Source organism: Callospermophilus lateralis, chromosome 5 (genome assembly GCF_048772815.1).
Source record: "Callospermophilus lateralis isolate mCalLat2 chromosome 5, mCalLat2.hap1, whole genome shotgun sequence".
NCBI lineage: Eukaryota > Metazoa > Chordata > Mammalia > Rodentia > Sciuridae > Callospermophilus > Callospermophilus lateralis.
The window spans coordinates 110,864,809-110,888,160 of record NC_135309.1 but is presented as its reverse complement, the minus strand read 5'-3'; the positions used below and the strand labels follow the sequence as shown (position 1 = coordinate 110,888,160).

General features: G+C 36.1%; 1 protein-coding gene across 1 annotated transcript in view; it reads right to left on the bottom strand.

The window, feature by feature from the left end:
- Iqgap2 (IQ motif containing GTPase activating protein 2) overlaps positions 1 to 23,352 on the bottom strand; it is a 283,578-nt gene that overhangs the window by 111,574 nt on the left and 148,652 nt on the right. Inside the window, exons 5-8 of the mRNA XM_076856095.2 lie at positions 22,698 to 22,774; positions 2,090 to 2,157; positions 1,639 to 1,752; positions 758 to 936 (exon numbers count right to left, since the gene is read on the bottom strand). Of these exons, the coding sequence (XP_076712210.2) occupies positions 758 to 936; positions 1,639 to 1,752; positions 2,090 to 2,157; positions 22,698 to 22,774 (438 nt within the window). The remainder of the gene's footprint in view (positions 1 to 757; positions 937 to 1,638; positions 1,753 to 2,089; positions 2,158 to 22,697; positions 22,775 to 23,352) is intronic.

The following is a 23,352-nucleotide window of genomic DNA, read 5'->3' as shown; positions in this document are numbered from 1 at the left end:
AATGGAGGAAAAACAGAGAAGTGATCAATGTCGGACCTGGAAGGATCTCTATGTGTAAAAGGAGGAAGAGGAGGAGACACTAAGAGATCAGGGCTGATGGCTACCATGGCAGCCAAGACACATAACCTGAGGGAGCAGACAATCTCAAGGCAGTGGATGCTGATAGAAGCTACCAGGTGAGGAAAAGCCATAAAAATAATATGCCTAAAAGTGACTAGAAAGAGCCCCATGAGAGAAAGCTGGTGATGAAGTAGAAGTCCTCAGTGTGGATAAAGCTTTCAATAACTGGCTAGACGGGGTTAGGATCAGGAGCAATTTGTCTTGCTGAGACATATTTGCTACCTTTAAATATATGAAGGGTTAACTCTTAGGAAAAAATGAAGATAGCAGATTAAAAACTACCCTCTTTAAACTTCACCACATTAAATCATTCACCTCTACTAATAAATACAAAGTCACTTGGCCAAAACAGGATCTGCTGACGGTCATCTTTGGCTACTACTTCTACGTTTTCTGGGTAAGGAGTATGTTTATGACATGACCTTCAATCCTTCCAACCTATAATATTCTTCATAAAAAAAAAGTCTATCTAATTTTGATATGTAGTATATGGTCTTCTTTCACCCTTACATTTCCAAACCAACTATCTATGGACAAAGAAAGTTGATTTTAAAATATCATTTTAAAAAGTAAGGCTTTTTAAATCTAGTAAATCATATTCATAACTATATTTATTACTCAGAATCTTATTAAGTACCTTCAGTCTTGCATTTTCTTCTTTTTTCTTTTTGGCTTCCCAGAGTTCTTTCTGATATTCCTGTGCGAAGTTGTCATTCACTAAAGTTAAAACTGCATTTGGGTTTCTTAGCGTTATAATGGTCTGCTCTGCTACTCCCTTTTCAATAGCTTCATTAATGGCTATAACTGCAGCATGTACTGCAAAATTAAGAGAAAAAAGAGAATTTTGTCAGCAAAAGACAACATCTACAGTTGCCTTGACATTACTTGAACTCAAGCAGTTTTATTGTCTTCCTTGGCTTCTAGTAAGTATGGAGATAGAGATAAACATCAGAGATATCATGGAGTACCCGACAATCTTTCCTCATGTCACTTTGTCTTTTGTTCTGATTGCAGCATCTGTTAAGTAAGCCCTATTTGTTTATCCAACTTGCACTGAATGGCTAAAATGAGCTAAGCACTGCCAATCATTAGGAATTCAGAGATATGAACTATGGTTCAGAGTTACACTCTATGGTTAAGGTAATATAGCACATTTTAAAGTAATAAGTAGATTCCAAGGAATACCTCTAATTTAGCTTGTAACCCTAAAAGAGTCATAGCAAATGTACCCTACCACTAAAATGTAAAGACACAGAATGTAGAAAAATATTTTGGAGAATGAAGATATTTCTGGAAATTCTTAATTCACACTGTACACGTGAACGTTGAAAGTTCAAAATCAATTACTCAATTACATTCTGATAGACATCCTCAAATTAACTAACTATAATACATACAATAATGACTTTCAGCATTCTTAAAATATCTTCTAAATATACTATTTTACATCATAAAAACAAAAAAAAAGTATGGGTAAATTGCATATCAATGATAAGTTTGGATTTTAGATAGACTTACATGCAGCTTCATCCACAGACAGTTCATTGGCCAGAATACCACCTATTTTGCTGAAAGATGGCATTTGTATTCCATATTTCTCAAGTTCTTTTCTCATATTACTGATTTCTTCCTCTAAAAAAGAATGAAACAACAAATAACAAAATGAAATAAAGCCACATAGAGAGAGATGGCAGCAGGAATGAGTACATTCATATCAATAAATGCCTCCTCTGGAAAGTGAAGCGCTTTCTAAACAAGGGCATTAGGAAGAGTCCAGCCTGAGAGTCTCATCACACAAACATGGGGAAAGGGCATCCAGCTGAATAAAACAAGACAGTTAAGTTTTCTCTTCTGGTTAACAAAAGAATCCACAATATCAAAATGAAAAAGAAAGTCTCGGTACTTTGTTTTAGTAACCAGCTTGTTAAAAAATACATATATATATATATATATATAGAAAGAATAGTACCTGTGAAGTCCACTTTGCCCAACAAATCCTGGATCTGGGGTGCTATTCCTAATTTGAACAGATATAAACTGAAAGACAAAGCACAAAATTATCAGGAACTTTTATCATCATAATTGTGTGTGGGGGATACAGGGGATTGAACTTGGGGGCTCTTTGCCATTGAACTACGTTCCTAGTTCTTTATATTTATAAATTTTGAGATAGGGTTGCACAAATTTTCCCAAGCTGACTTTGAACATGCAATCTTCCTGCATCGACCTCCTCAGTTGCTGGAATAATAGGCATGCACCAGCACAGCTGGCTTATCATAAATCTTCAGTTGAGAAGGACTTAAGATATACCATATCCAATCTATTCATTTTACAGATGAGGAAAGTGCATGCCAAGGTGGCATAGTCCCTATGGAACCATGAACTACTTAGAACTCCAGTCTAAGTGGCAGAGCTGGTCTTCTATAATACACAGCATTTCTACTGCGTCAACTAACTCCATCATTCATTTGTAAGGAGAATAAGAAATTCAGCTAATACAAAACAGCAGGTAATAAATACAACCAACATTTCTACAAATATTCCTTACAAGATTCTTATTTGATTGAAAGTACAGCTTGGATTGTATTTTTGTTGCAGCTGTTGTACTGACAACTTATCCCAGGAGTGCTCTATCCCTTGAGTTAAACCCCAACCCTTATTTTTATTTTAAATCAGTGTGTGGATAAATTGCAGAGACTGGTCTCAAACTTGCAATCTTCCTGCCTCAGCCTCCTAAGTCCCTGGGATTACAGGGATGCACCACCCTGCCTGGCTATATCTTTATGCCGGGGTGGGGGGGTGGTGGGGGGTGGCAGGGTGTAATAGGAATTGAACCCAGGGGCATTTAACCATTGAGCCTTAAAAAAACAACAACAACAACAAAAAAAAAACCCTTGAGACATGATCTTCCAAAGTTGCTTAGGGTCTTGCTAAGTTGCTGAGGCTGGCTTTGAACTTGAAATCTGGCCTCAGTCTCCTGAGGGGCTGAGATTACATGTGTGTAACACTATGCCCAGCTACATTCTTATTTTTATAATAAATCTCTAAAATCACCCAAACTTCCATATTGAAAATGTATACAATATTGAAAACTTTCAATGTATTTTGCCAACATTTGATTTTTAAAATTACATTCACTTATCATTTATGAGAAAGGATTTTTTTTTTTAAAAAAAAAAAAGCCCTTTTGTCCCTTTGTGAGATTTTTAAAGTTAACTTCAAAATATATATATATATATATATATATATATATTTGGTAGTACTGGGGAGAGAACCCAAGGGCACTTTACTACTGAGCTACATCTCCAGCCCTTTTAAAATTTTGAGATAAGGTCTTCCTAATAAGTTGTCCAGGATGACCTTGAACTTATGATTCTCCTGCCTAAGTTTTTGGACTTGCTGAGTGTTAAGGTTTAGAGATGAGAAGTCCTCCAAGAGCTCATGTGTGAGAGGGTTCAGAGATGAAATGATTAGATTATGAGAAGTGTGACCTCATCAATGGATTCATCCTCTAATAAATTAACTGGGCAGTAACTGTAGGCAGACAGGGTGTGGCTGGAGGAGGAAGGTCATGGGGGCACACCTCTGGGGTTTATATTTTATCTCTGGCACATGGAGCTCTCTGTGGTTCCTTGCTGCCACATTCTGAGCTGCTTTCCTCCACTGCATCCTTCTGCCATGATGTTCTGCCTCACCTTGGGCCCAGATCTATGGAATTGGTCATCTATGGACTGAGACCTCTGAAACTATGAGTCAAATAAACGTTTCCTCCTATAATGTTCTTGTCAGGTCTTTTGGTCACAGTGATGAAAAGCTGACTATAACACTGGGATTAAAGGCGTGTACCACCATGCCTGGTTTGAGTTAATTTTCTAGCTCTGTTCTCCTGGGAACCTAGTAAAGGTACACTGTCAACTTCATTACCAAGCTTCACCACTTTGGGGGGGGGGGGAGTGGTAACCCGATTGATCAATATATTTTGACCTGAAGGAATCAAAATATACCCAACATGCACCATATCTTTCGGCCCTCCTGAGTTCAGTAACCTTTATAACTGATATATACCTTGCAGGGAACTGGAAAGCTATGTAGTAGGGGACATAGTAGTTACAATAGACAGCAACTCCCAGGGGAGTGAAGCTTTTAAGCCAGGAGGCTTAAACCTGCCAATATGACTCCCATTTCTTAGCACCAAAGTTGTTGCTGGTGTACCGGAGAATAGCTTCTAGATGGCTATGTAGACAACCATGTGGAGTATGTGGAAGATTCCCAGGGAGAGCTGTCCTGCCAGTTTGCTGGGCTTCTAAAGACTCTCATCCTAAGCAACTGGTGCCAGGTGTGGCTTATGGCAGGTGTGTGAAGTTGACTGTCATCAAGTCATGTGAAAGCCGTTTTCTTTGTCCATTTATCACCTCAGAATAACAGCAGAAACTTTCCCAGTTAGGGACTGGGAGTATAGCTTAGTGGCAGGGCACTTGCCTAGCATGTACAAGGCCCTGGGTTCGATCCAAAAACAGCAACCAACCAATCAATCAATCAATAAATAAATAAATCCTTTCCCAATCTAATACCAACAGCATGTTAAGTCTATATTTCCTTCATTAGTGATGAGGTTAAAGATATAATGACCATGTACATTTCTTCCAGGAAATGTGTATTACTGAGTTTTCAAATTTTTAGAATTTTGAGTGGGGGCGAGGTCCTTTCTTTCACTCCTCACCTCAAAATTATACCAAAGGACAAAGAACAAGTGGTAATTTTAATTTCAGTTCTAAACTCCAAAGTGATATTCCTATCTTGTCTAAAGGAAAAAAATATATTCAACTTTGGTCATTCATCAATGTGAAACTGCCATTATATATTCATAATTCAAAGCTAGAAAGACAGGATATATTTTTTAGTTTAAGTTCTAGGTCTTTTGAGATCATTAAAGATACAAAACTATTTACACAGCTATTGAGGATTTTATTACCAAAGGTTCATGCTAAACAAGTCATTATAATTAAACTAGATCATTAAGACACCATGTTGACATTTTGTAAACCATAATATTTTATGAGCCATTTCCCAGCTCATTATCACATAGAGAAAATATTCCAGTTGAAAGGCAGCCCCTGGGTTGGAGATGCAGCTCAGTGGTAGAGGACTTGCCTAACTGTCCAGGGCCCTGGGTTTGATCCCCCACACATACACACATACATACATACACACATGTGTTAAAGAAAAAATATAAAAAGGATGCATGAAATTAATGAAACATCATCCTCTTCACTAGCACCTTTCTAGTAATAGGAACTTCAAAATGAAGTGGAATTTAATAGGTATAGCCAAACTGCAAAAAGAATCCTTGAGGAAAACAAATTATTATTTAAGAAATGACAATAAACAAATGATGATAAATGTAACTTTGTGCCAACTTTTTTTCATAGCACCTGATTTGCAAATCTATCTCTTCCCTTTCTACAAATTTTAATATACATCTGAACTAACTCATGAAAATAAATATTTTAAAAAGTTGGTGAGTCAATTTGAAAATTCGACAGTAAAACTTAAGTAGCAGACATCCATAAAATATCTTCAATTTATATATAGCAATTTATATCTATTTTAAGTACTAAATGTGTTCTCTTTAATGTGTATTATCATATTAATATCCTATTAAAATTTTAATATACTTTAAAATTTATATTTTTATAGCAAACCTAAGCTAATTAGTATCTATTATTCTACATAGTTCCACTTCTATTTCTCTACCCACATAATGTCGAGATAATCTAAAATTTTAGATCCAAAATTTATTTTTGTATTATGCATTGATAATTTCGATAAATATAAATTCTATTAATTTCTTTTCTAGTTTTATCTATACAAAATTTCCTCTTTCCTAATTTTATCTTTGGATCTGGGGGAGTAAGTGGTAGAGAACTTGATTAGCATGTGGGAGGCCCTGGATTTGATTCTAAGCACTGCCAAAAAAAGAAAAGAAAAAAGAAAAAAAAAAAAAAGCAAAACCAAAAAAAGTCTATCTTTGGTTCTGCTACATATAAGTGCTTAATAAATATTTGTTAAGTGTATAAATTGGATGACTGTCAATTGTACATTTTTTTTTTCATTTCTTCCTTAGATATTAGTTCTGTTTGTGGTATCAAATGCCTCTTTCAGTGTCATTTTCCTTTAAACATCTGACATCTTTTGATGTGGCACTTATCTTGGGGTTTGCGATATGTAATCTGTCCATTTTCGACTGCCGACCCCCATGGTAGGAGCCAGCACTAGGGAGGCTATGGGAAAACAGTGGGACTGATGCCAGGAGGTTGTCAGAGTCTTTCCTTCTGAGATTGGGGTTTCCCTGTCTCTTCTTGAGGCCATCGGGTATCTTGGGTACTGGGAGGCTCTGCTTCCACCAGCACCTATGCTTGGTGCTCTCGGGAATGGTCAGAGGCTCCTTGAAGCTGATGACTTCTTGCTTTGAGGCTCTCTTTCTGGCTCTCTTCTTGGAGCCAGCCCCACAGAAGCTCCTAGCTCTGATGCTTCCCTCTGTTTTGTGGATTGTGGGCTTTTCCCATATTGTTTTTCAGTCAATCCCATTCCTTCTTTTTATTTTGTGTCAGGAGTTGTTCAAATCTCTGGATGACATTCTTTTTACTGTACGTACACTTTTAAAATTTTTATTTTTACTTTTTTGTTCACTATAATTATACATAATAGTGGGGTTTGTTATGTCATGTTTGAATATGCATATAATATAATTTGATCAATCTTATTCACTAGTAACTTCCCTTTCCTAAGTGTATTTTTTTTTTTTTAACATTAAAAGTTTCATGTCTGGGGATCCAAGATTGCGGGTCAGAGGGAGAGAGCATTCTGTGTCGCTCTGTGACCAGGGTCTCAATTAGTGGGAATAATGCTTTGCTGAGAGTAATCCCGCACAGGAATCTCAGCAGCCATGCACATGGGGCCCCTAGCCTCAGCATTGGAAAAGGACTCCTGACTCTGACTACTCACCCACGCAGGTCTCCCATGTGCCTTAGCGGGACCACATGCAGGTACTCTGGCCACCACTCCTGTGTAGACCCCCATCTACTAATGTGGGGGTCCCCCAGTTGCCTCCATCTTGAGACTCGGCAGCTACTGCCATAGTCCCCTACTCATGGTAGCCTGCCTGCACCTGGGGACATCACAGTCTCTGAAGAAAGCCGACAACCACAAAATTGCACATCACCGAGCTCATCTTTGAAAGCATCGTACAATGCTATCGCCCGGCTCACCCAACTCCACCTGACACCCCATTGCTGAAAGCAGCTGCCTCCGTCTTGGGTCACCTCCATCACCATCTTTAATCAGGGCAACTACCAGTTTGCAACACTGGATAACCAGGTACCCATAGTTTTCTAATTCCCCCCAACCCCCAGCAGCCACTAACACAGCAGAGAGACTGCCCAATTCAAAACAACCCTCTGCAAGAGGTGCGCAGCCACCAGAATGCAACACACAAGCCCCCAGAGAGAAAGATTCCTGATTAGGAAATAGAAAGGGAGAGGGAGAGGGACACTTTAGAGACTAATTTAGACAGCAGGAACTGTGAGGTCTACAGGCAAGATGAGAAGATGAGACCCATATTCACATCACAGGAGCAGACCCCAAAGGGGATCCTTGAGGTGCAGTCTTCCAATGGGACTGGTGGTAGGTGCCATATCCCACTTCCAGGTGCCCTGCACCCAAGACCAATCCTCACATTCTGGTAACCCCTACCATTCTGAGGGCAGAGATACCAACTACCAACAGATAACCCCACCTATTGGATGAGAAGGAAAGCAGGAAAGATACTGATCTGCAACCAAAACAATCCTTGTTTCTTCCTGAGATTTTTTTCTCCTTTCTTCTCCCTCTTTAGTCTCATATCCCCAACATATGTGAAACCAAGTACTTTGCATGAATTAGGAAACTGAGGACTGAGACAACTGAATAGTATATTATAGTTGTGTTATATATTCTTCTATTTTTTTGTTTTGTTTCTCTCCAATTTTTACTATTTTAACATTTTTATTTTTCTTAAAATGCATGTGTTTTTCTTATGTACTCTACTGTCTTCCCTCTTACTTGTCTATCCAAAATTACTACCCCTCTATTTTCCTGCTACTAACCTTCTTCTTTAAGTTTCTCTTTCACACTTCCTAAAATATAATAACTCTATATCCTCACCTCATACCTCCTCAGCATATCTTCCTACACCTCACCCCTGATTCTTTGTCCACCATCAGAAACTGTAAACCCTTCTACAAACCTACTGATTATATTGTAGATAATAATTGAATTCACCATTGTGACCAAACTGTAAACGTCTTAATAACAACTATTTGTTTTTAGGTGAATTTTTTTTTTTTTTTTTTAATATTGGTATCTGTTAAAATTGTCCTTGCTCTTAAAGGAGAGGTATTGGAATCCTACAGTAAGCCTACGGGGTAAAAATGATAATGCCTAGGATCTACAGAATTAGAAAGAAAGACTCACAAGCAACATGAAAAGACAAGGAAAGAAAGTTTCCCAAACAAATCAAAATACCATATTATTAGAATCCATGGCTAGCACAGCAGATGAAATTAAAGAGAAAGTGTTCAGGATATACATAATTAAAATGTTCTGTGTATTAAAGGATGATATAAGAGAGCAAACACAGGCAGCAAAAGATCATTTTGACAAAAAGCTACATAAGCAAATACAGGAAGCAAAAGATCACTTCAATAGGGAGATAGAGGTTCTAAAGAAAAACCAAACAGAAATCCTTGAAATAAAAGAAACAATAAACCAAATTAAAAGATCAACTGAAAGCATCACCAACAGATTAGACCACTTGGAAGACAGGACCTCAGACAATGAAGACAAAATATATAATCTTGAAAAGAATGTAGACCATACAGTGAAAACGGTAAGAAACCATGAGAAGAACATTTAAGAAATATGGGATAGCATAAAAAGACCAAATTTAAGAGTTATTGGGATAGAGGAAGTCATAGAGGTCCAAACCAAAGAAATGAACAATCTATTCAACAAAATAATATCAGAAAATTTTCCAAACATGAAGAACGAATTGGAAAACCAAATTCAAGAGGCTTACAAGACACCAAATGTACAAAATCACAACAAATCCACATCAAGGCACATTATAATGAAAATACCCAACATACAGAATAAGGAGAGAATATTAAAAGCCATAAGAGAAAGGAATCAGATTACATATAGGGGGAAACCAATTAGGTTATATGCAAATTTTCAACCCAGACCCTGAAAACTAGAAGATCCTGGAACAACATATATCAAGCTCTGAAAGAAAATGAATGCTGACCAAGAATTTTATATCCAGGAAAATTAAGCTTTAGATTTGAATACTTTCCATGATAAACAAAAGCTAAAAGAATTTACAGCTAGTAAGTTAAGGCAGCCAAATGATCTTGTTGGCATCTAGCTCTTTGTCTAGCCTGGAGGACTGCACAACTTATAGATCTGTATAATAAAAATAAATAAATAAACATTTGTAGCATCAAGAAAAAAAAGAATTTACAGCTAGAAAATCTGCACTCAGAACATCTTTGGCAAAATATTCTATGAAGAGGAAATGAAAAACAACAATGAAAATCAGCAGAGGGGGGTATTACACTAAAGGAAAAGCTAATCAAAGGAAAAAATCAAGTCAAGTTAAATAACAAAAATGGCTGGAAATACAAATCATGTATCAATTATAACCTGGAATGTTAATGGCCTAAACTCACCAATCAAAAGACATGGGCTGACTGGATTTAAAAAAAAAAAAAAAAAAAAGACCCAACCATATGCTGCCTCTGAGAGACTCATCTCAAGGAAAAGACATACACAGACTGAAAGTAAAAGGTTGGGAAAAATCATACCATTCACATGGACTGTGAAAGCAAGCAGGGGTTTCCATCCTTGTATCAAATAAAGTAGACTTTAAGATGAAGTTAATCAAAAGGGACAAAGAAGGACATTTCGTACTGCTCAAGGGAACCATACACAAACAAGACATAACAATTATAAATATATATGCCCCAAACAATGGAGCATCTATGTTCATCAAACAAACTCTTCTCAAGTTCAAGAGTCAAATTGACCACAACACAATAATTCTGGGTGACTTTAACACACCTCTTTCATCACTGGATAGATGTTCCAAACATAAGCTGAACAAAGAAACTAAAGAACTCAATAATACAATCAATAACTTAGACTTAACTGACATATATAAAATAGTTCATCCTTCAACAAGCAAATACAGGGCTGGGGATGTGGCTCAAGCGGTAGCACGCTCGCCTGGCATGCGTGAGGCCTGGGTTCGACCCTCAGCACCACATACAAACAAAGATGTTGTGTCCACTGAGAACTAAAAAATAAATATTAAAAAAATTCTCTCTCTCTCTCTTAAAAACAAGCAAATACACTTTCTTCCCAGCAGTACATGGATCCTTCTCTAAATAGACCACATATTATGTCACGAAGCAACTCTTAAGAAATACAAAAAAAGTAGAGATACTACCCTGCATTCAATCAGATCACAATGGAATGAAATTAGAAATTAATGATAAAATAAAAAACTACTCTAACACCTGGAGACTAAATAATATGCTACTAAATAAACAATGGGTTGCAAAAGACATCAAGGAGGAGATAAAAAAAATTCTTAGAGGTAAATGAGAATACTAATACAACATATTGAAATCTCTGGGACACTATGAAGGCAGTACTAAGAGGAAAGTACATTGCATGGAATTCATTCCTTATAAGACAAAAAAGTCAACAAATAAATGACTTAACACTACATCTCAAAGCCCTAGAAAACAGAAGAACAAATCAACACCAAAAGCAGTATAAGACAGGAAATAATTAAAATCAGAGCTAAAATCAATGAAATTGAAATGAAAGAAACAATTGAAAAAATTGACAAAACAAAAAGTTGGTTCTTTGAAAAAAATATGTAAAACTGACAAACTTTTAGCCATGCTAAGAAAGAGAAGGAGAATAAAAACTCAAATCACTAACATACATGATGAAAAAGGAAATATCATAACAGACACTATAGAAATACATAAGATAATTAGAAATTATTTTGAAAACTTGGACTCTAATAAAATAGAGAATATTGAAGGCATCAACAAATTTCTAGAGGCATATGAGTTGCCCAGATTGAATCAGGATGATATACATGATTTAAACAGATCAATTTCAAGCAAGGTAATAGAAGACACCATCAAAAGCCTACCAACCAAGAAAAGCCCAGGACCAGATGAATACATAGCCAAGTTCTACAAGACCTAAAAAGAAGAACTAATACCTATGCTCTACAAATTATTTTGCAAAAGACAAAAAGAGGGAGCACTTCCAAACTCATTCTATGAAGCCAAAATCACCCTGATTCAAAAACCAGGAAAAGAAAGAAAATTTAAGACCAATATCGCTAACGAAAATAGATGCAAAAATTCTGGAAAATCAAATACAAAAACATATCAAAAAGATAGTGCACCATGAGCATCCCAGGGATGCAAAGTTGGTTCAACATATGGAAACAATAATCATAATACATCACATGAATAGACTTAGAGATAAGAATCATAGGATCATCTAAAGTGATTCAGAAAAAAACATTCAACAAAATATAGCACCCATACATGTTCAAAATACCAAAAAACTAGGAATGACAGAAACATATCTCAACATCATAAGAGCTATCTATGCTAAGCCTCAGGCCAACATTATTCTAAATGGAGAAAAAAATGAAAGCGTTCCCTCTAAAAACTGCAACAAGATAGAGATGCCTTCTTTCACCAGTTCTATTTAACATAGTTCTTGAAACACTAGCAGAGCAATTAGATAGATGAAAGAAATCAAAGGGATATGGATAGGAAAAGAAGAACTCAAATTATCACTAATTTGCAGATGATATGATTCTATACCTAGAAAACCCAAAACATTCCACCAGAAAACTTCTAGAACTAGTAAATGAATTCAGCAAAGTAGCAGAATACAAAATCAACACTCATAAATCAAAGGCATTTCTGTATATCAGTGACAAATCCACTGAAAGGGAAACGAGAAAAACTACCCCATTTACAATAGCCTCAAAAAAAAAAAATTAAAATACATTGGAATTCAACCTAATGAAAGAGGTGAAACACCTCTAAAACAAAAACTACAAAATGATAAAGAAAGAAATTTAAAAAGACCTTAGAAGATGAAAAGATCTACCTTGTTCTTGGATAGGCAGAATTAATATTGACAAAATAACCACACTACCAAAAGCACTGTACAGATTAAATGCATTTCCAATCAAAATCCCAATGGCATTCCTCATAAAAATAGAAAAATTGGTTCATGAAATTTATCTGAAAAAAATAAGAGACCCCGAATAGCCAAAGCAACCTTAGCAAGAAGAATAAAGCAGGTGGCATCAGTATACCAGACCTTAAACTATACTACAGAGCAATAGTAATAAAATCAGCATGATATTGGCACCAAAATAGACCTATAGACCAATAGTACAGAGTAGAGGACACAGAGACTAACCCACATAATTTCAGTTATCTTATGTTAGAAAAAAGTGCCAAAAACATACATTGGAGAAAAGACAGCCTCTTCAACAAATGGTGCTGGGAAAACTGGAAATCCATATGCAACAAAATGAAATTAAACCTCTATCTCTCACCATGCACAAAACTTAAAGTGGATCAAAGATTTAGGAATTAAACCAGAGACACTATGCCTATTAAGGAAAAAGTAGGCCCCAATCTCCATCATGTTAGATTAGGCCCAACTTCCTTAATAAGACTCCTATAGCACAAGAATTAAAATCAAGAATCAATACATGGGATGGATTCAAACTAAAAAGCCTCTTCTCAGCAAAAGAAATAATCAATGAGGTGGTGAATAGAGAGCCTACATCTTGGGAGCAAATCCTTACTCCTCACACATCAGATAGAGCATTGATCTTTAGGATATATAAAGAACTCAAAAAGCTAAACATCAAAAATCTAATAACCTAATCAATAAATGAGCCAAGGAACTGAACATACACCTCTCAGAAGATGATATGCAATCAATCAACAAATATATGAAAAAATGTTCAACATCTTTAGCAATTAGAGAAATGCAAATCAAAACTACTCAAGATTTCATCTCACTCTAGTCAGAATGGCAGCTATTAAGAACATAAACAACAATAAGTGTTGGCGAGGATGTGGAGGAAAAGGCATACTCATACATTGCTGGTGGGACTGCAAATTGGGGCAGCCAATATAGAAAGCAGTGTGGAGATTCCTTGGAAAACTGGGAATGGAACTACCATTTGACCCAGCTATCCCTCTCCTCGGTATATATCCAAAAGACTTAAAAACAGCATACTACAGGGGCACAGCCACATCAATGTTTATAGAAGCACAATTTAAATAGCTAAACTGTGGAACCAACCTACATACCCTTCAGAAGATGAATGGATAAAGAAAATGTGGTATATATACACAACAGAATATTACTCAGCAATAAAAGAGAATAAAATCTTGGCATTTGCAGGTAAATGGATGGAGTTGGAGAATATAATGCTAAGTGAAGTTAGTCAATCCAAAAAAACAAATGCCAAATGTTTTCTCCGATATAAGGAGGCTGATTCATAGTGGGGTTGGGAGGAGAGCATGGGAAGATTAGAGGAACTCTAGATAGGGCAAAGGGGTGGGAGGAGAAGGCAAGGAGCATGGGGGTAAAAAAGATGATGGAATGAGATGGATATCATTTCCCCAAATACATGTGTGAAGACACGAATGGAATGAATATACTTTATATACAACCAGAGATATGAAAAATTGTGTTCCATGTATAATATGAATTGTAATGCATTGTAATAACAAATTAGAATAAAAAAGAAAAATATTATTGGTTTAATTATCTACTATTCCATCTCTGATTTTTGAATGTATGTTCACCATGAAATCAGTCTGTCATTTTCTTTGATGATAATTTACTTGCTCTGTTTTGGTATGAAGGTTATTAACTGACTTCAGAAAATGAGTTTGGAAGCTTATTTTCTGCAACAGATTGTGTAAAATAGGAGCTACATAAGTAGGAGTTTGGTAGAATTTTTCGATATAATATTGTCAATGTCAGCAGCTTCTGGGGCAAGGGAAGAATCTGATCAAATTTAATATTTTCAGTTGTTATTAGCCTTTACAATTTTTTTTGTAAAAAAAGAAATTGCTTTCTTTTCTCTGATACCAAATTTGTTATTTTAAGTTTTTTCACAAAACTTCCCACTTCATCTAGGTTTTTATGTTTAATTCTCTCTGGTTCCCATAATATTCTTGTCAATGAATTTATTTACATTTAATTGTGTAAATAAATAAATAAATAAATGTTTCATGTCGTTTTTGGAAAGGGGTAAGACAGCTATTCTTAATCATCTGGATATAACTTTGTTCACATTATGTCCTGTTCATTCACTCACTTAATTAGTATTTATAGAATGTCTCATATAAAAAATATTTTTCTCTACTATACTAACCCTAAAATAAAGGTGTTTGGGCTGCCATGAAACAGCATTAGCCGGGTGGGGTGGCACATGTTTGTAGTCTCAGGTACTCAGTAGGCTGAGGTAAGAGGATCACTTGAGACCAAAAGTTTGAGGTCATTTTGGTTAACATACAGTGACCCTGTCTCAAAACAAAAACAAAAAAACATAGGTTTGTTGGCAATATGAAATAAAGGAATACTTATACTTAATAAAATTGTTCATTTTCCCTTTTGGTAATAATTAGGTACCTCTTTCCAATTATACTTTCTACTTCTCCATTGTACACTGTAACATTAATATAAATTTCACAATAAGCAAACAACTTAATCCAACTGAAAGTCACCACAAGGTGGTGCTGGAAAGTTAGCTTTTTGGATGGGAAGAGTCTGCTTCTAAATTTAAATCAAAGATTTTCTTAAACTAGTATCGATTTGAAAAAAAAAAAAAAAAACCAACAACAACAAAAAAAACCTTATTTGCTAAAAAGTTTTAGGTGTATATTTTCTATTTGACTTTGTTTTTCAACATTTATTATTGCTGATGTTGAAATTTAAACTGTTAGCTTTAAAGAGATCAGTTTTCACAGTGCAGGAGTTTTATAGTGAAGGTTGTATATAGGTACTTCCAAGCAGAACACTCAAAGGGGTAAATGTTTATTAGAAAATTGTATTATCCTGTATTCTCAGGACCAAAAAAAAAATTGGCAACAGCAAACTGCTCCTTCTTAAGCACTTAAATTGAAATGAGGTCATTGATTACCTGAAGTGTATAGGAAATAGGGTCTTAATCTTAAGGAAAAAAAAATCTATCGAATATAAAAAAATACCAACCACATGTAGCTCTTCAACTCTGAACTTACTAAGTAACTCTTAGTGCCTAACAGCCAATATAAAAGGCAGGAGCCATGGAATTAATGTCACCAGCACTTTCTGTATATAAGAAAGCACTTGGTGTGAACTAGGGAGCCTCTTATCACAGAAACAGACTGGCAACAGAGCAGCTGTCTTGAAGTAGCTAAAGCCTCACTGGCCCAGGTACTCCTATCTGTACAAAAGATATTAGTGAAAGTCTGGAAAGTAATAAAGAAAAGATAGAAAAACTATGATTAGGGCCGGGATTGTGGCTCAGTGGTACAGTGCTTGCCTAGCATGCTTGAGGCACTGGGTTCGATCCCCGGAACCACGTAAAAATAAAAAATAAAGGCATTGTGTCCATCTACAATTAAAAAATTTAAAAAGAAAAATTATGATTAGAGTTTTTTCTATTATTTTAAATACATGCATTTCAACTTCCTACAGTAATGAAATGCAAACTTAAAAGGCAGGATTTGGGTTTATTTCAGCTCTTCTGGATCACATCATGTGCAGCTCATTTTGAGCCATAACATGTGGGATGAATGTTTGTAAATCAAAGCCTCATGGCACACCAGAGAGACCACAGGACTACAATCAGAAGCCCTGGCCCCAGCCCCCAAACTGGCAGTATCTGGATATGCAACTATGATCTGGACCAAAAAAAAAAAACAACAACAACAAAACAAACTTCCCAAGGTCCTTACAGTTTTCAAGCTCTATGATTCTGCATTTTAAGTGTTTTGGCTATAACTTTTTTATTTTTAGAAATTATTTCAAACATTTACAATTTTCACTTTAAATGTAAAAATAGCTGGGAGAAAGAATCGGAAACTGACTACATAGACATCAGCCTTTGGTATTTTTCAGGTAATTAGGGGGATAACCCCTTAAAACTATTACTTCTCTCCAAAAAGGTGGTAGTTCTATAAACAGGTATGTTCAAGTCTGATGCCACTATTCTATTGGTTTTCTTAATAATGAGGAAATGTCTGGCTCCCTCTGAAGTCGATGGCCAGCTGAATGGGTACTAGAACAGGTTCATTTCACACACCTGATTTTGAATCTCAAGTCCATCATTTACTAATCATGTGACCTTAGGCAACCTTCCGGTTACTATGGCCTTGGTTACAAATGAAACTAGTAATAGTACCTACCACAAGAAGTATGCTGTGAAGATTAAATTAGATTACACTTGTGAAGTACTTCGAGCCGTGGAGAAATATGGTTAAAAGCTCCATCAATGTCACCCATTTTTTTTTAATTGTCACTACTATATTAAGTAAATGTGTCCTTTGTAGACACTTAATTGACAACTTACCACAGTAGTTTCCTCTTTCAAAACAAAGAATCTTTTACTATTTTCCCTCACTAACTCCATGTTTGAAATGGTTTTATCTATTGTACCAGATTATTTTTTCCATTTTAATCACATTATACAACTGCCAGTATCATGTCAAAATCTAGTGTTCTACACCTAATTTTTAATCCCATACAAAAGAAATCCTGAGGCAGCCTTATCACAGGGAAATTAATTCAGTTAAACTTCTGAAAAGTGAAAAACATAAAATCTAGAGACTTCAAGTTGCAATCAAAGGTGTATGTGTTATGTTAGGAAACAGAACACAGTTTTTCGCTTGAAAGAGCTTGAAAATTAGTAAGACAGAAAGGTTAGTCACAGTATTAATTCAGATGGGAAGAGCAAGAGAGAGGATGCTCCATCTGGGACATGGGGAGAATTTTGAGCAAGGAGTGACTTAAAAGATGCCTGCCTTGGGGCTGGGGCTGTAGCTCAGTGGTAGGTGAGGCCCTGGGTTCAATTGCAGGTGTGAGGCCCTGGGTTTGATCCTAAGCACCACATAAAAATAAATAAACAAATAAAGATATTGCGACCATCTACAACTAAAAGAAAAAAAAAAAAAAAGCCTCACTTTCATCCCAAATACTGCCATCTCCAGATATCCCTCCTGAGAACACAGGATTAGTCTGTCCTGGGAATATAGGATAAATACAATTTTCTAATAAGAGGTAATTAATAAGCTCAGAGTTGAAGAGTTACATGGGGTTGGTATTTTTTATATTTGGTAGATTTTTTTTTTCTCCCTAAGATTAAGACCCTATTTCCTATACACTTTAGACTAGGACTTTGTCTCTAGACACCTTGTTCAGAAATGCAAATATATGTGTTGTAAGAGATACAATCAATTTGATATTTTAGGGAGGAAACAGTTCAACTCGTTTTTTAGAGAGACCACACAGCCATCTGACTGTACAGGATTGCTGGGGAAAGTGATACGGCCAGTTATTGGTAACAATAACCTGCTTCCCCACATGTTGAAGTGTAACATTAGAGATGTTACACCAAAGCAAGCATATAAAGCAGGGTTTATTTTAAAAAGGGGTAATATATATTTGTCTGGGAGGGAGAAGGGGGCCATAATTGGTTTCCTTGTATCCCAGTAAGTGACAAATTCCTGAGGAATATCTTCAAAGCCAACCTAGTGGACCACAGAGCCACCTGACTGTGCAGGATCGCTGGGGAGAGGAGCCCTCTTCCACAAAGAAAGCAGTCGGGGTATTTGGAACAGCTGGTCAACCAGAAGTAGGTCTGCCACATCTGTTTTCATCACAATGCAAGCCCTGAATGTGTGCCATCTCAGCATCATCAATGCACTTAAAAACCAGACTGCTGAACACAGCTACAGAATCTGGAACAGTGATCCTTACACAGAGGGGAGGGAGACAAATTTCTAGTTTGTGGTTGTCAGTGTAGCAAAATCTTAATAGACAAATAGATTTCACAGTAAAGAAAACAGAATCCAGCTCCCTAATTATGTTAAGCTAGAAATACCAATATGAACACATGACTTTAAAGGGATTCCTTGGAGAGTAGGGAATTCTGTTTCTTAAACCAAGAAGAATCAGAAATAGTACATGGAAATCTGGTTGAAACATAGGCAAGGATATTTCAAGGAACACCAGGGGCAGTGCTCCAGGGAGCTGCCAGAAAGAGGTCTACCTGACTGAACTGAAGCAATCTGGTCCATCAATAAAGAAGACAATGATCTTGCTTAAGTCTGAGGAAAGCCAGAAGTTCAAAGCAATAATCCACAGAATAGTATGCAGAGTACAGAAAGGAAGTTGTTACACAAAAAAGATAACAGCCCATGCATAATTATTAGTTTTGATTTCTAAAAGGGGAGTGTTATTAAAACCTACTTGTTGATTGTACATCTATTCATGGAATACAGATATGCACTTGTTATATATCTATATATCTATATCTATATATCTATATATCTATCTATATATATATATATATATATATATATATATATATATATATAGGAAAGAATAAAGATCAAGAACTCTGAGTAACCCAAACAGTTCCAAAAAAAAAAAAAAAAAAAAAAAAAGAAGTATTCCAAGATAAGGAAGGGCTGTAGAGTATAGGTGGTGACAAAAATAGTCAGGTGGAGAGAGAGAGTCTGGCACTAATGTTCACAGTCAATAATGAAGCAGAGAGGACCCATAAACACGATCCTAAATGATAAATCAGCCAAATGACCTAAAGAACATTGGGTAGAGTCAATCCTTTGTCTCCCAGGAGATGCAAACCTCTAGACAGTCCAACTAATCTCAATAAAAAATGAAAAAGCCATACATAAGCTTTTAATAATGTCCACAGGTCAGGCCAATACATCATTATGACAGGACAATGGATTGTATAAAATTGGCCAAGCGAGACAGGAAGTAAATCATTGCAGGGCAATGGGGGTGGGGGCACCAGATTGTAAATAAGAATCTAACCTGAAAGTCATGTACTTACAAATAAAAAAATAATCTGACTGACTTAAGCTCAGGATGATACTGGTGGCCAAGGTCTGACTCACCTTGGGAGAAGAACCTAAAGAGATTCCATGTTCTCAGCAGCATTGATAGGTTCAGTTGAAACCAAATCTGTAATCACAGCAAGTTTGAAGGGGTATCCTTGTGTTTCTGGTGGTGCTAATATCATGTTATCTCTGGGTAAGTAGCAAAATAACAAACAACTCTAGGAAGTGTCCAAATGAGAGAAACTTGAGGTGTGGATCTTTCTGAATAGGTTCCAGTGTGGTAAGTATATAAAATGTATCTGGGCATGTCATCTGTTCTTTAAGGCACTTGAAGTATTAAAAAAAAATTACATCAATTGATTTTAAACATCACATAATTATGTAAATTATTTATATCCAATTTTATAACTAAAGTTTTAAAAGTAAACATTTGTTTGCTACCACTTAAATCTTTAATAATAAATTGAGTATTAAACAACACAATACACAAGTGTTTTTCCCCCTCCATGTTTGGAAGGCCTCCAGACACTCACCAAAAAAAAAAAAAAAAAAAAAAAAGTCAGTGTAGTAACTAGTTAGCAAGACTCTAATTTCTTGAACTGGCTCCTTTTCATACACAGACTTTAGAAACATTCCAAAAGAAGCCACAAAAGGAAAACATGCCATATACAGATTTTAAGTCCAATCACCAAAATAGTAACAGTGGTTTTCACTTGGTATTGAGATAGTGGGTGTTGTAACTTTTTCTTTTGACATTCCAAATTTTCCAATTTTTTCACAATGAGCATATGTTACTTTAAAAAAAAATAAGAAAAAGATAAACATTTCCTGTGGAAAAGTATAAGGCCACCCACCATGAAGGTGAGTCACTCTATATGGGCCAGAGCTTGAGAATTTGCCCTGGGGCTCCTGTTGTGACATTCTCTGGAGTCCAGCTTGAGAACACCAAGCTAGACTGACAAAGGGTTCAATGAATGATATAGGCAAGGAGACTGGGGTCAGAAATAAGATGAAAGAGGTGAGGGGTGGGCAGGAAAAGGGAAAACAGACACAGACAGGAAGTCAGGGCAAGAAACCCAGAGGATTATGGGTTGTAAAGCCCAAATCAAGATGACAGGGAACAGGAGACAAGTTTGGTCAGGGCCACGAGCTAACTCTGTAGATTAAGTCAGGTCCACAGGCTGGGGCAGGAGGAGAGCAGTGCCTGGCAAGCTTAACTACCTGGAGCAATTTTTCTCCTAGCTCTTGAGCTATAATCAGAATTTCCAACTTGCCTAATTCTCTGCCAGGTAATGATAACTCTGTACATGTTTGCTCATTTTCAGCATCATTTCTAACTGTGCTGCAAGGGCAAATTTGCCATACTTAATTCAAGGATCATGCTACCCTGTTTCCAAATGTGTCTTGTCCAACACAGCCGAAAACAAGCCTCACGTGAGTGATTGTATGCATTCTAAACTGTGGCAGGGAAAAGTTTTGACAAAAATATCTTTAGAAACACTTTTGATTTCTCAGTTCCATAGTGAGAGGTAGCCACAGAGTACAGAGAAAAAGTAAAGGATATTCTCCCAGGGAATGTTATTTACTAAATTAATGTTGCTTTCAAAGAGAGTTCCTACTTAAGGTCAGATCTAGCAAGTGACAGGACCCAAAAGGAATCCCCTCCAAGACTGACAAAAAATAATGGAACCCTCCAAGATGAGTAACGGAGAATAAGTTTCCAGAAAACATTACATCAACATTTGCATGCAATTGGCAATAGTACCTAAGAAGTTGCTCATTCTTTGTTTACCAAGTTGTTCAAGTCATTGATAAAACTATAGCAAACATACATTTGTAAGCCTTGGTGCCATTTTATAGAACTTTAGAACAGTGATACCACCAGAAAGGAACTTAGCATACCATTTCTTTATAAGTTGCTGAATGTGAACATCCCCAGTGTCTACTTTAGAAAATGAACATACGCTTCCATGAGACACCCCACAAGAATGCTACAGATTGGGAGATTAGTACCATGAAGCATGGATATGATAATGCCATTAATTCAAGGTGGCTGACTTAGCAAGTCACAAAAAACGGTGCTACATACAGTGTTAAATGATCATTCTAAGCTCTGAGAAGTGTTTGATAAGGAATATAAGCAACACAGTTGAAAATATCTTTCAATGAAAACCTGTTGACATATAATACTTTAGCCCCATAGGAGGAGTAAGGCAAGAATGGTTCTTCCCACATTATTTAAAGATATTAGAATTTTAAAAATCATAGCAAAGTCACCTTCATTTGGTCTATACTTCTACCAACTATCATCTTCCAAAGAAGTCTCATAAGTAATGACTCGGGGGAAAGTCAAATTATATGACATAATCAAAATTTTTCTCTAGAAGATCAGCATTGCAATGAATTATTATAGAAACCTTTTCCTTTGGAGAGGAAAAGAGCCAGGAAGAAGTTAACATAAACCCCTAGGCAGAATATCTTGCCAGGAAAATGACTTCTAGTGATATAAACACAAGGCAGATGTTGTAAAAGGAATTTAAAATTTCATTAAACATGAAGTCTTCCAACCATTACCTGTGTTCACACAAGACAATAGCTACAAGCTGGATTTTTTAGAATCATTTTTAGTTAGCATCTTATTAAAAAAGAAATCGCAGTTCCTTCCAAGCCAACAAGATAAAAATCATTTTTGAAGCAATAGAATTTCAACATTTTCATACATTATAAAAAACTGCTATAAAACAATGAATGTGTCTTGATTTATCTAATTTAGGGCAACTTCTGTGTTTCTTTCTTATCCTTACAGTACAAGTTCTATTAAACAGAAAGCAAAAAAACATAACCAAAAACTGTCCTTATACTGGATTTTCTTAATAGATGGTAAAAATTGAATCACACAGATAATTTTAAGAAGAATCAAAGAAGAATCATAATGACTATTGTAGTGGCTCATTTCATATATTTCAGTTACATTTTTGCAAACTAGATTATAACTCAAGAATGTAGTAGCACATTATTATTGGATTCCTTTAAGTTTCCACTTAAATTTCTCTCCTTGTTTTATTTAAAGGTCTTTGATTCACTTTTTGGTTTTATACTTTGAACCATACTTTTAAAAGTCAAAACAGTTTTTTTTTTCTATTTTTTTTAAGTTCAAGGATGGTGTTTATGTGGCAACTATTGAATTTTATACTATTAGATTCAAAACTGAATTTAATAAAAAATTTCAGATTATTAAAGTTGCTTAAGAGCTTTCACAATTGAAATTGTAGTTTTATTTTAAATCTACTTCCTAAGAAGTCTCTTAGCTTTATTTTTTTTCCCCACCTTAGGGCATGAATGCAATATATCATTCTTGGTATGTTTTTCCGATCATAGACATCTGTTGTTTCTGGATAAAATATCTGGAAAACAAAAGAGACAACGTGTTTATTATGTGTTGCTTCTCACAATCAATGTAACTCCCCAGATACTCCTACACTGATTGGCCGGGTGTTCTATATTTGTTCCAGTATAGAGAAGCCTCTCAACTGTGGCTTCATCTTGCTCTACAGACAGACCAGTCCCGCACCCAGTTCCCTGCCTCCCTGCATGCCACTTTGGGGCCAAAAGAGGAGGGGTGAGGTTCACAGTCAGCCTTTCCACATGGCTGGGTCCACAGTCATGGGTGGCAGTGTTTCTCTCTGTACCCTCACTCCTGTGACTTCTCATAGGCCTGAGAAAGTGGCCTTCTTTCAGCCACTTTATTACACTATTAAAAAATTGGGGGCTGGGGTTGTGGCTTAGCGGTAGAACGCTTGCCTAGCACATGCGAGGCCCTGGGTTGGATCCTCAGCACCACATAAAAATAAATAAAATAAAGGTATTGTGTCCGACTACAACTAAAAAATAAAAATAAAAATAAAAAAATAAAAAGTTGATACATCGGGCTGGTGCTAGGGCTTAGTGGTACAGCACTTGCCTAGCATATGTGAGGCACTGG